This window comes from Leuciscus leuciscus (genome assembly GCF_965113295.1).
Source record: "Leuciscus leuciscus genome assembly, chromosome: 13".
Lineage (NCBI taxonomy): Eukaryota > Metazoa > Chordata > Actinopteri > Cypriniformes > Leuciscidae > Leuciscus > Leuciscus leuciscus.
In genome coordinates this window covers 1,942,762-1,957,627 of record NC_138737.1, presented here as the reverse complement: position 1 = coordinate 1,957,627, position 14,866 = coordinate 1,942,762, and the positions used below count along the sequence as shown (strand labels likewise).

General features: G+C 37.9%; 1 protein-coding gene across 2 annotated transcripts in view; it reads left to right on the top strand.

Annotated features, from left to right (window-relative positions):
• The window catches only part of pi4kab (phosphatidylinositol 4-kinase, catalytic, alpha b), a 64,539-nt gene that overhangs the window by 10,339 nt on the left and 39,334 nt on the right, over positions 1-14,866 (top strand). For both annotated transcript variants that reach the window (XM_082188854.1, XM_082188853.1), the window contains exons 8-18: positions 1,136-1,284; positions 2,683-2,748; positions 2,908-3,004; positions 3,139-3,327; positions 4,657-4,757; positions 4,848-4,977; positions 5,703-5,832; positions 7,492-7,587; positions 8,087-8,270; positions 11,029-11,132; positions 12,277-12,445. In XM_082188854.1, coding sequence (XP_082044980.1) covers positions 1,136-1,284; positions 2,683-2,748; positions 2,908-3,004; positions 3,139-3,327; positions 4,657-4,757; positions 4,848-4,977; positions 5,703-5,832; positions 7,492-7,587; positions 8,087-8,270; positions 11,029-11,132; positions 12,277-12,445 — 1,415 coding nt within the window. The remainder of the gene's footprint in view (positions 1-1,135; positions 1,285-2,682; positions 2,749-2,907; positions 3,005-3,138; positions 3,328-4,656; positions 4,758-4,847; positions 4,978-5,702; positions 5,833-7,491; positions 7,588-8,086; positions 8,271-11,028; positions 11,133-12,276; positions 12,446-14,866) is intronic.

Here is a 14,866-nt window from a genome sequence, read left to right as displayed (position 1 = left end):
TGAAAGGGCAAATCCTAAAAAGCATAATAGAGGCACTTTAAAGTTTTGCGCGTGTCGTTCTACAGCATTTGAATGATTTCTTAAATCCTGTGTTGTTGAGGAGAGTGTGCTGCTAGTTTACGAAGTGATCATACACACCACTTTCACCTGCTGGTGATGAAACGCGTGAAAATATCCCAGTGTAAGATATGAGGGGCCGTACAAGCCAAAATCCATTCTTCTACTCTCTCACACACACACACACACACACATTCTCCTTTCACATACATACATTTCTACTCTCTCTCTCACACACACACACACACACACACACACACACACACACACACACACACACACACATATATTCTCCTTTCACATACATTCTCCTTTCACTCACACACACACACACACACACACACACACACACACACACACACACACACACACACACACACATATATATATATATTTTGGTATCCATTACTTCCTCTTTAAGCCGGAAGTCAGACTCGGAAATACATGTGCAAGATTTGCTCAGCTCTTCATCACATCTTTACAATGATGCTAATGCTATTCAAAGTATTCCTGTTTTCTTTTCAAGTACAGTTTTTACTTTTTGGAGTAAGTAGAAATGAACATGAAATCAGACTTTTTTTTTTTTATAATGTGTATTGACCAAATGCAAAGAGAAACAGATTATGTTGTGCATGATGGGCTGCACTGAGATCTCTGATCACATTCAAACTCTATGTGTGGATTTCTGTCAGTCTCAAGATTTGTTGAGGATTCAAGAAACAGAGCAGCAGTAAATACACTGGAGTCCTGATATGGATGTCTAAATGTAGTGTGGACTGCTTATGAATCCAGACAAAGAATCAGGTCTGAGAACAGTTATGTCCTGTTGCACACACAGAAGAGGAGAATATGTGTGTGTGTGTGTGTGTGTGTGTGTGTGAGAGTAGAAGAATGGATTTTGGCTTGTACGGCCCCTCATAGAAAGACCTGAGCCGTTTCTACTGACCAAATCACCACAGAGATGTGTGACTGAGCCTGTAAAACTCGATCTGCAACGTCATCGTGGCTCCGAGTTCCACTTAAGTTTTCTTCAGAACATGTGAATCTGGTTGTTTGATGTGGTTTATTGTTTTGTCAGGTTCTTATCTGTCCGATGGCGGTGTTGTGAATCCAGATTATTACTTTACGACCGTCAGTTCCAGCTTCTCCATCTCTCCTCTCTTCATTGGTGCCAGCGGACAAGAAATAAACGTCCCTGTAGAGCTGCTGAGACGCCTCTTACAGATGGTACACACACACACACACACACACACACACACGCGCGCATACAGACTCTCAAACACACACACGCACTCACACATGCTCGCGCACACAGACTCTCAAACACACACACGCACTCACACATGCTCGCGCACACACACTCACACATGCACTCACACACACACACACACACACACACACACACACACTCACACTCTTACAGATGGTACACTCGCACACATTCGCGCACACATTCGCGCACACATTCGCACACACATTCGCACACATGCACACACACACACACACACACACACACACACACACACACACACACACACACACACACACACACACTTAATGTGATTTGCACATTGTTTGGCAGATAATACAAGGGTGTATTAATAAACTCCTTATGTGAATATTTCCCTCATGACATCACTAGTAATAACCTGATATGGATTATGATGTTATCTGTGATCTGATATAACGCCCAAACTGAAACGGAATATAATAATGGCAAATGAAATTGCTAGAAGGAACACTTCTTTAACATGATATTTACTCAAATACAGTAGAACAGAAATCTTTATTATCCATTGACAGAGCTGTCAGTAGATCTCGTAACTTACACAACTAGGCCTTCTTTTAATCGGCCAGCGTTATTGGCTGATGCTGATAACGACACTATTCATAGTTTTCAGTCACATGACTGGCACAGAGACCTGGAGCTGCTTATAGCTCGACATTTACACAGGCATTGAACTGAATTGATCTGAATAATGACACTTTCTTTTTAGCGCTGCAGTTTATTAAAAAAAATATTGAATTAATTTGAATTAATTAATATTTTTTTAATAAATCTGTTTGAATGAATGATTCAATGACTCATAAAGACTTCACTTGTTTTATTACTGGATGAATCAGAGTTTTTTAACGAATCTCTTGAATGATTTAATGAGCCACTCATAAAGACTTCACTTGTTTAATTTCTGGATGAATCAGCGTTTTTAAAGGAATCTCTTGAGTGAATGAATCAACGACTCGCTCATAAAGACTTCACTTGTTTCATTACTGGATGAATCAAGCGTTTTTGAACGAATCAAATGATGAATGAATCAATGACAAATATATTTTTTAACAGTCACTTGTCGCCACCTACTGGTGTAAGGATATATTTGATATAATCTTGTTTACACCAGTGTTTATAGCCAAACTATAAACTTTAATCCCAGGACTTCTGTGATAATCTGAGTTATTATAAGACAGAAATAATGATACTGTGTGGTTGAAAAGATTGTGTGTGTGTTTGAATCGAGATTGCAATCTTCTATCGATGAACCCTGAGGCTCTACAGCAGAATTTGAATCTGTGAAGCTTCTTGAATCAGTCTAATTTGTGTTGTATATTCATCATATGTTTCTGCAGGTGACGCACTTTGTCTCAGATTCCTTCCTAAAGACGCTGGACTCCATCGTGGCCGAAGTTACAGAGGTAAACTTTACATATTTCATTAACTCTTTCTTTACACTCTCCACCTGCTGCACACAAGATCCTGTAGGAAATACATTATACAGTATTTTGTGTGCAAATATCGTCACAAACCAGTTTGTCCTTCCTAATTCTCCCTTTTTTTTTTCTCCATGTATGAAGGCGAATCCAGCCGTCAATCTCTTTTACAAAGCCTTCAGCGACCCGCTGTATGTCAGCATGTTCAAGATGCTGCGGGACACGCTCTATTACATGAAAGGTTGCTGAACTGTGGCCTCCGTCTAAACGGAGCCGTTCTTCAAGCTAAATGCTTTATTAATCGCATCTTCAGTGTTCCTCTTTATTTGTGTCTGACCTTTGCACACGTGTGAATATTTCATGTTAACCACTCAGATGTGCAGACGAGCTTCGTGAAAGAGGTTCATGAGTTCGTGCAGGAGCAGTTCCGCAGCAGCCAATCAGAGCTCCAGAGGGTTCTCCATGAGGAGCGGTTGCCAGGGGAACCCAGCCCTCTCAAGCTCCGTTGTCATGCCAACGCAGCCTGTGTGGACCTCATGGTGTGGGCCGTCAAAGATGAGCAAGGTCTGTCACAAACACAATCACAACACTGCAGCTGAAGCCCGGGGCATGTTGTCACACTCCAGTGCTGATATTTCTGGATTAAACATAAAATCACAACTGACTCTATGCACACGTTTCTGGTCTTACTGTCAACTAATATTGTATTTTTAATCTTTCATCAATCTTTTTATTTTGTTCTTACTTTCTTTTTTCCTTTTTTGACGTTGTGCATGTAAAAGATTATTAAAATTTCACATTTAATTCAGTGTTACTTGCCATTTCTTTGTAATTTTTTGGTGAAATGTACTAGTAATTTCTGAGTGAAAACTGTTTCAAACTATATCATATGCATAATTTAAGATGTGTGTAATTTTTCTGAAATCTCACATTTTTGTTATCGTAAACTAAAAGTATTAAAAACTTTTCATGAATTGATATGAAGCTGAAATGGAATAGAAGTGTTGGATGGAAAATTAGAAAAGTTGCCTTCACTGTAGAAAGGGAGTTTTTTTTAAAGTATGTTTAACAAAAAATTATATTTCAGTCTTTCAATGTGAACTCAATGTGTAAATTGCTGATTATTTGTTAACTTTACTAGCAATTTCTAAATAAATTCTTTCTACACCATTTTTTTGCAACTAATTACTAAAAGTACTAAAACTGAAAAATGTATGTTGGATAAATTAGAAATATTTTAAAACAAGATCTCTAAACACAAACAAATGAATGACAAAAGCACAACAAAATTACCAAAACTTGAACTAAAATGTATTTATATATTATCTATTATTTAACTATATTTCTATTTTGTATCTATTTATTTATTTTATATTTATTTAATCTATTTTCTTATGTCTGTATGTTTATCTTTTTTATTCCCCCTCCATTTATTTATCTAAAAAAAAAAAATATATATATATATTTTTTATTTTCTTATTTATCTATTTATTTAATATATTTATTTATTTTATATTTAGTTCATCTACATATATTTGTTAACTATTAAAAACATTTTGTTAATTGAAATAAATCTGAAATGAAATGTGTATTAGATGGAAAAACATTAGAAAGTTGCGTTCAATGTAAAAAGTGATTTTGTAAATACAACAAAGAATATTTAAGTATATTTAACATGAAAATACAATTTCAGTCTTTGTAAATAATGCTAAAATAACACTGACCAGAAGTCATCCAGTCACTTTTCACCATCCAGTCAATCAAATCATGTTCCCTTCTACAAAATGTCATTAGTGTAAATGATAGATGTCACGTCTGAGTTGGAGTTGGTGTCTGTGTTCGGGAAAGTGCTGCAAATGTTGAATAAAGTGATTTCTCTAATTCATCTTCCAGGAGCTGAGATTCTGTGCTCTAAACTATCAGAGAAGCTTCAGTCCAAAACATCCAGTAAAGTGATCATCGCTCACATGCCGCTGCTCATCTGCTGCTTACAGGTGAAGCCACGACACGAGGCTGTGTGTGTGTGTGAGAGTTCATGCACTGAATGACACGTGTGTGTGTGTGTGTGTGTGTGTGTGTCTCAGGGTTTAGGGCGTCTGTGTGAGCGCTTCCCCGTCATCGCTCACTCCGCCACAGTGTCTCTGAAGGACTTTCTGGTGGTTCCCTCGGCGGTGCTGATCAAACTCTACAAGTATCACTGTCAGTGCACTTCAGGTCAGATACATTTTGTTACTCTTGATAAAAGTAACTTCTGTTTATCTAATTTATTTATATATCTGCTTATCTATAAACTCTTGTCCATTTGTTTATTTGTTGTTTGTTGATTTATATCATTATTATAAATTATATATCTACTGTTATCTATATTATTATTATTATTATTATTATTATTATTATTATTATTATTATTATTATTTATATAATTAATTTTATTTGTTTATCTGTTGTTTATTTTATATTTCTCTAATATAAATTTTTATATTTTACAATTTTATTTTTATATTTATAATTTATTTATAAACTCTTATCTATTAATTTGAATATTTATTTATTTATTTATTTATTTTATTTATCTAGTTTATATATCTATTTTGGATCTATTTATTTTATATTTAGTTCATACATTTTCTTACGTTTTTTTTATCTATTGTGTATTTATTTTATATTTATATTTTTTCTTATCTATTTATTTAATTTATTTATCTAATTTATATATTATCTATTTTTTATTTAATATATAAATAATCTAGTTTCTTAACTATTTGTTTATCTATTGTTTATTTTTTTTAATGTGTATACATTTTCTTATCTATTTATTTGATCTATTTTCTCTATATCCATCTATATATTTATCTATATGGAGTTTTTGCTTCTCCCACATGGTTTATAATGCATTAAATGCTATTCCCTGTCCTGACCTCTGAACCTCTTTCCTTCAGGAGGAGGCGGGATCAAAATAAACGTGACCAATGAGCATTCTCAGCCCTCGCTCAACTTCCTGTCCAACAGGAAAGACCAGCCGTCCATGTACGAGCAGCTCAGGGACATCTCCATCGATAACATCTGCAGGTCAGGCTCACTTCGGCCCAGTGATGTTAGTCAAGGTTTCACTTTAGTTCGGGATAAATGTAATGCACAAATTAAATTTTTAATAAACAAATATGTGAATCGGATCGATTCATTCAGATTGGCGAAAATCACTGCATGTAAACGTTCCCATTGTGATGATAAATTCCCAATGTTTTCTAGGATATGGCCCTTTTAAAGAGTAGCCCAAAAACAAAATATGGCCTATCATGCTTAACACATTATTTCCCATATTCTCCATTGTTGCGGCTCCTCTCTTCCCAGTCTGTCAGTAACGCTCTGTTTACTTCCTGTCTCTATGAAGCCCCTCCTTCTGAAAAGCACAGTGTGCTCTGATTGGTCGGCTGGAGAAGTGTGTTGTGATTGGTCGAGCTCTTCGAGTGTGTTTGGGAAATGTCCCGCCCCTTACCATAACCACCAGTTTAACACACTACTAACTAACTCAACCAGGCCCCGCCCCTTTATTCTGCGTATTAATTATTATAATGAGGAATATTGTGACGTGTTCGTTCCCGGAAGAAACTCAAGACTACAATGGAGGCGTTTCAGGAGTTCAGAAACACTGACACTGATATAGAGAAGAACTCAAACAGCAACATTACACACTAAAGAGAGATAAACTTAAACAAATATATTTAAGGGGATCCTATTATGCTTTTTTGGTCAGAGACAGCGTTTATAATAATGTTATTTACTATAATTTGTTTGTTTTACTCTTATATTGCTTTTTTCCTAAATACCATTAAATGTAAAGAATCTGTTGTGGAGTGAGGAACTAAAACAAAAAGTTTATAGTGTTTATAATGTCTGTAAATGTTTTGTTTTTTTAACAGTATTTTATATAATTGAATAAATATAAAATATAAAATAATAATATGTGACTTATTTGTTTAATAATATAATATATATAATGTAAAATAATAAAATGTCACTTATCTGTTTAATAAAATAATATAATAAATAAGTAAGGGTTAATGCCCTTCGAGGTGTCCATTGTCAGGTATTAATGGACGACGGCGAGGCGTGATGCGTGGAGGACGGTTGCCTCCGCCGAAGTCCATATATACCTGACAATGGACACCTCGAAGGGCATTAACCCGCTTATACCATGGTCACTTGCCAAATAACACATTTTTAAAACATTAGTTTATATTTTAATTAGTTTTACAATCGAAATCTAAAGTTTTTACAAACAATAACTTGGTTTCCCTGGTTACGCCTGACGGTTTATTTAGCAACCGGAGATATTTATAGTCCGCTCAATTTATAGTCCGTATAGATACTTTGACTGCCTGTTGCTATGGTTACTCACAGCTGATGTAGTCAGCGCATTTATTTATTCATTTCGAACGGTAAACAGTCAGTTTCACCAGAACTCCTTTACTAGGTGTCCTCTAGCACTTTTTAATGGACACCCTGCAGCCAATCAGAATCGAGTATTCACTCAGACCATGGTATAAAATAAAATGTAACATCTGTTTAATTATGATATAATGTTTCAGGAGTTCAGAAACACTGACACTGATATAGAGAAGAACTCAAACATCAACATTACACACTAAAGAAAGATGAACATGTAAAAACACACAAACGCTTCTCTTCAAACCCCTGTTCCTCACGAGCGCCTCCTGTCGTGTGCAGATGTCTGAAAGCCGGTCTCACTATGGATCCGGTGATCGTGGAGGCGTTCTTGGCCAGCCTGTCCAACCGGCTCTACATCTCCCAGGAAAATGACAAGTGAGGAAAACAAACCTCTCTCTCTCTCTCTCTCTCTCTCTCTCTCTCTCTCTCTCTCTCTCTCTCTCTCTCTCTCTCTCTCTCTCTCTCTCTCTCTCTCTCTCTCTCTCTCTCTCTCTCTCTCTCTCTCTCTCTCTCTCTCTCTCTCTCTCTCTCTCTCTCTCTCTCTCTCTCTCTCTCTCTCTCTCTCTCTCTCTCTCTCTCTCTCTCTCTCTCTCTCTCTCTTTCTTTCTCTCTCTCTCTCTCTCTCTCTCTCTGTGTGTGTTTGCTCCTCTCACATGGTTCAGGATAATTTATTTTGTCATTGTAAAACATTGTCACAACGAAATTTAAAGTGCTTCTCCTGGTGCATAGAAGAATACATTCATACACTCACACAGAACCGTACCTACACATAATAGACACGGTTCACATGCAGTGTGTGTGACCTCTGAGCTGACCTCTGAACTTTAACTCTTTGAGTGAGATGACTGACACGTGTGTGTGTGTTTGTCCTCAGGGAAGCCCATCTCATCCCGGACCACACCATCCGAGCGCTGGGTCACATCGCAGTGGCCATGAGAGACAGTCCTAAAGTGATGGAGCCGATCCTGCAGATCCTGCAGCAGAAGTTCTGCCAGCCGCCCTCGCAGTTAGACGTGCTGATCATAGACCAGCTGGGCTGCATGGTCATTACGGGGAATGTGAGAGTCTGTCACACACACTAGTGTTGCACGGTGTACCGATACTTCAAAAGTATCGCGATACTCGGAAATTAAAAACGTCACGATACCTACATTTATCAGTATCGATACTTACATTTTTTTTTGGGAAAAACGCCTCCCTATGGTCGTCTGTGTTTTTTTTCCTGACGCACGCAGCAAAGAACCTGCCGCTGTCAGTGTCATGTGACAAAACACTACAGCGAGATGGCTGCATGTGCGAGGACAAGTGGTCCACGACTCGTAGAAAAAGATGACGCGAGGAGTGACATATGGAAGTACGTTGCCTACCTTGCTCTGTTGCACGGTGCACCGATACTTCAAAAGTAAATAGGAAATGAAAAACGTCACGATTCCTTAATTTATTAGTATCATACTTATAAGAATGACTGCGTTCCAGATTTGTAAGGCCGGAGACACACTGGCTGCGTGTCGTGTCCGTTTTTATTTCGGCTCCCATGTTAACTGCCTGCGTGACACACGCGTCTGGGCGCAGCTCGAGACGCGCGGAAAACGCGTGTAGGCCTATGCTATAAATAGAACCGACGCCTATTTTTCACGCGACACGCAAGCCTGTTGGAAGCGTTTCCAGGCAAAATAGAATAGGAAAAGATGTTTCTATGTCATTTTGACACGAATACATATTAATAAATGACATTTTGATGTTTGAAAGTTTTGACATAAATACAATATAAATGTAATTTAAAAAAATATTATCGATTTTCAAATATTGCACCTCTCAATACAGAACGAATTATTCTGTAGCCTATTGTTGTCTTTGCTGCTATATATTTATGTTTAACATGAAGTATAGGCCTTCCACAACTCTCTCCCCACATGTCAAATATATCACCAATGAGGCTTATCATATGTTACCAATATTAAACATTGTTTAATATAATCGCTCAGAGTTCAAAATTCAAAGTTCAGAATCAAGATAAAGCTCTTATGTTTCTTATGATAAATGAGATAATGCTGCTAAATTTATCTTTTTTTTTTCCTTGAATGTCATTGCTCTAATTTATTTTTTATATTTCATATTTCATATTTTGTTCAAATGTTTAATATATCTGCTGTTCATATGTTCATTTATTAGTGTGTTATATGATTAGAATGTTGTCCCGGTTTTAAAATAAAGCACAGCAGTGATATTTGAGAGTGTTTCTCCCTTTTCAGGAAAAGTATCGAAAAAGTATCGAAATCGCAATACTTGACTTGGTATCGGTATCGAAACAATAATTTTGGTATCGTGACAACACTAACACACACACACACACACACACACAGGCACACACACACACAGGCACACACACACACAGGCACACACACACACAGGCACACACACACACACACACACACACACACACACACACACACACACACACACACACACACACACACAGGCACACACACACACAGGCACACACACAGCCGTTTGATGTGAAAGCAACGCTGCATTTATTTTCAGTGGATTCAATCGCTTGTCTTGCACTATTTCTTGTACAGAATTAGGAGGTGTCCATTTTGAAGCATAATTACAGGAATGTGAGAGTCTGTCTTGCGCACACACACACACACACACACACACACACACACACACACACACACACACACACACAGGCTGCATAATTACATCCGTTTGATGTGTAAAGCTGCAACAGCAACGCAGTATTTATTTTCAGTGGATTCAATCGCTTGTCTTGCACTGTTTCTTAATTACTGTAATTCACTGTACAGGAAAGAAACTGACGTACCAATGAATTAAACAACGGATAAAGATGCAAATACAAATCTTGATCTTGTGGAACAAGCTGTTACAAATATGATGATCAGGGTTTGGAACTTTTTCACTCATTCACAGCCATTTAGAACTTCTACTATCCAAAACAAATAAATAAAAATAAATAATAATAATCAATAATGTTGTTATATATCACACTGGAATAACCCATTCATTAAAATTATTACCATACCTGTATAAACTATCTATACATCAGCAATTTTTTTTTGTCTACTTCTTTGTATATGCAGCTATATCTTGTTAATTAAAATAAAATAAAATAAAAAGTATCAGAAATAAACTAGATTATCAAAATCTCTGCTTTTAGATTGTGTTGAAAATCCGTCACCATTTACTGTTCTGGGTCAAAAATGACCCGCCTTTTAAAGTGCTTGTAAATCTCTCATTATGCTGTATTATCATCAAATATTGGATTAAATGTTTTTTATCAACTTGTTTTTTTTTTCCACTTAGCACAGGGTTTGTATTTCTTTACTGAAAGTTAATTCAAGCTTATTTACCCCAAAAGATTTTTTTTTAAATTGAGTAAGTTGTTATACCCTATGTGAGCAAAGTCAGTAAGTTTTGGTCCAGTAAGATTACATTAACTATCATTTTTGGGAAGTAAATGTACGCATTATTAAATGGCTTTGTTTTATGACAGAAGTTTTACATCATGTCGTCATGTTTTCAGATGCCATAAAAATAAAATGAATCACAATTTTCTGTGACTTCTCTTATGAAGCCGCATTTATTGCCGTCATCAAATATAGCTCTCTCTAAAATATTGTAATGTTGGAGGACATCATTTATGAATCATAACCCGCCCGTGTTACTCGCCACGGTTGATTTATAATTTCAAACCCTGATCTTGATCAAAATGGAGAGGATAAATTTCTCTAATCGGCGGTATAATTTGTGTTTCTCTAACCGACGGTGTGATTTGTGTTTTTACTACAGCAATACATCTATCAGGAGGTGTGGAACCTGTTCCAGCAGATCAGTGTCAAAGCCAGTAATGTGGTCTACTCCGCTACCAGAGACTACAGGGACCACGGATACAGGTGTGTGTGTGTGTTTTTCTATCCCGGTGGGGACTTCAGCCTGAATGCACACAGACTCATGGGGACTCGTGTCACAGTGGGGACCTAAATTGAGGTCCCCATGGGTACACAAGCTTATAAATCATACAGAATGAGTTTTTTTTTGGAAATGTAAAAATGCAGAAAGTTTTCTGTGATGGGTAGGTTTAGGGGTCAGGTTAGTATGTGTGTGTGTGTGTGATGGGTAGGTTTAGGGGTAGGGTTAGTGTGTGTGTGTGTGTGTGTGTGTGTGTGTGTGTGTGTGTGTGTGTGTGTGTGTGTGTGTGTGTGTGATGGGTAGGTTTAGGGGTAGGGTTAGTGTGTGTGTGTGTGTGTGTGATGGGTAGGTTTAGGGGTAGGGTTAGTGTGTGTGTGTGTGTGTGTGTGTGTGATGGGTAGGTTTAGGGGTAGGGTTAGTGTGTGTGTGTGTGTGTGTGTGTGATGGGTAGGTTTAGGGGTAGGGTTAGTGTGTGTGTGTGTGTGTGTGTGTGTGATGGGTAGGTTTAGGGGTAGGGTTAGTGTGTGTGTGTGTGTGTGATGGGTAGGTTTAGGGGTAGGGTCAGTGTAAGGAGATAGAATATACCGTTTGTACAGTATAAAAACCATTAAGTCTATGGAGAGTCCCCACAAAGATAGTGAACCAGACGTGTGTGTGTGTGAGTGTGTGTTATTTTTGCAATTGTATTATTTATTTATTTTTCTGTGTCTAAATTAACTTGTGAATGTATGCAAATATGAATTACTCTTCTGCTCATTGTCTGTGTGTGTTTGTGCCACAACTGTAAAGCGTCCTTGAGCTCTGGAAAGGCGCTATACAAATTAAACTATTTTAGTTATTATTATGTAAATGACCCCCATGTATTGGCATAATTTACACTGTCAATCAATATTTACATTATATATTCTCAATATTTAATCTCTGATATGTACATTTTGGTGGGCTCATGTTAATGAACTAACAATAGTGATGATTTCTGAACCATCTTTTATTTGTTTATTTAGTTTTAATAAACTCTGGAGCAAGTTTTTAGTTCTGAAAGTTACATTATCTTTGTCATATGACTTTACTAATCTGTTTCCAGCGTGTGTCTGCGGGGGGTTTGATATAAAGTGTGTGTTTGTGCAGGCACTGCTCTCTCGCGGTGATCAACGCTCTGGCTAACATCGCGGCTAACCTGCAGGGGGAGCCGCTGGAGGACGAGCTGCTGGTGAATCTGCTGGAGCTGTTCGTCCAGCTCGGCCTCGAGGGCAAGAGAGCCAGCGAGCGCGCCAGTGACAAGGGCCCGGCCCTCAAAGTCAGTGTGTGTTTGACCTGCAGACTCGCTCTGATGCTCTGGCTACGCCGGGTGCACACTGTGCGATATGTTATCGTTCTTTACGATTGGTGCTTGTCAGACTGTACGAACATGATCATTGCTGTAAGCCATGTCACACTGTAATGCCTGGTTCAGATTACACGACTTTTTTGTCTGTTACGATAGTCATTGTGTCAGATTACGCAATTGTGACTCATAAAATCACGTTGCTTGTCGACTAGTCATTGCGTGCCGTCTCACACACGCACACATACGCACACATTCACTCGCACACGCACACACTCACTCAAATTTACTCGCTCACACTCTCACTCACACACACACACGCGCACACACACGTACACATACGCACACACTCACTCGCGCACACACACACACACACACACACACACACACACACACACACACACACACACACACACACACACACACACACACACACACACTCACTCACTCACTCTTGACGGAACCCGTCATGGAGGACTGGGAAACAAATTGGTTACACTTTATTTTAAGGTGTCATTGTTACAGTGTAATTATATATTTAAGTACTGAGTAATATTAAGCAACTACATGTACTTACTATAGGGTTAGGATAGGATTAGGGTTTGGTTGAGGGTTAGTTGCATGTAATTATGCATAATTTACTGTTATTACTATGGTAAGTACATGTAACATATGTAACAAGGACATTGTAAAATAAAGTGTTGCCAAAAAATTAAACATGCTAATCTTTTTATCGTGATGTCATGAAGCATCACAGACTCACATTGGTTGTCGTCCACTATGACACATTACACAAGATGAAACGATCGAATCTTGCGTCCCGACGCCCGTTGTCGTTTACGAATCCCCACGACACCTTTCGTCAAACGGATCGGGCTAAAATCGTGTAATCTGAACCAGGCATAAGATCTCATACATGTCAGACGGCAGTCAAGACGTGTTAAAAACGGACGAGTTTTACATCATCAATCAATGACACGTTGTGTGACGGTGAGCTGCGTTACACGCGGGATTGATGTGATGCTACAAAGAAATCTCTAATGTTAATTTTGGTCGCGGCTTCTCTTGAAAAACCAAGACAATTTGACGTTCGTCTTAAGAGAATCACCGCCGGACTGGGAGGCAAATCTTCTGACACTGCTAAAATTTTGTTTGATATTATCAAAGTTTGATATCAACAGTCATTAATAATCGGCTGTCAGTGAACATGTCAAACTAACGATCAAAGACTTCAGATTTTAGCCAAATCCCGGCCCAAATCGCACAGTGTGCGCCCGGCTTTACACTTAGGCTACGTTCAGACTGTCAGACCAAATCCGTTTTTTGTGCATATCCGATTGAAATCCGATCAGAATTGGCTAATGTGAACAGCAAAAAATCACATGAAATGCGTTTCAAGCTACATCAATATGTGGTTTGAAATCCTATTCAAATCGCATTCCTGGAAATCTGTTTCACTCTGATCGGATTTCGTGTGGTTTATGTGACTTTCTGACGCCACGTAAAATGTAAACATCAGACTTTGTTGTAGGAAACATGCTGAAAGTCACTGCTGAAACGAGGCTGTGGTGTTGGAAAGTGCCGGATGAACAGAAAATGAGAATTTAATCCAATATTAGTCGATGACAAAGCATTACAAGATTGACGCACTCACTCACACCTTATTAACTCTTTCCCTGCCAGCGTTTAAAAAAAAAAAGTTGCCAGCCACTGCCAGCGTTTTTGATAATTTTCACAAAGTTTTCATGGCCCCCAGAATATATTGTTGTATGAATATATGAACATGCAATATATCAAAATAAAATAACGGAGCCTCTGGTTTAAAAAAAGTTTTATTCTAGCTTCATGCATATTTTTTTAATCAACCCTTGAATGTGGGTAAGTTTGATTAAAATGCCTGTTTACGCCTTCATGCGTTTCCTCTGATCGGACAGACCAGCTGTAAGTGGAACTGTTTTAGCAAACCAGACAGTTATCCGATCAGTAAAAACTGAGTTGACCATGTGTAAAAAGGCCCCCAAAAAGCTACATTTTGAACAAAAAGCTGAGAAAATCTTGTTTTTGTCACGAGACTACGTCCGGATCAATCGAGTCCATCAACACCCCTTAGAGCTTCACAGTCCTGTAACTCGTCCTGGGTCAACATTTCACTCAGTAACATCAGGCAGTTTTGATTCATATGCTGTTTAATGTGTTATTTTGCATAAGCAATGCTGTTAGCGCTTGTTTCTACTGTTTTGATCCAGAGAGTCTGTACTCTTTCAAAGATTGTGTTATAGCGCTCCCTACAGTGAATACAGATCAGTGGTGGGAAAAGAGTTAAAAGGAGGATTCTAGAATGTTTCAGTCTCTCTAGAAAACTGTTGTAATTTAGTTTTTTTCTTTTCTTTTTCT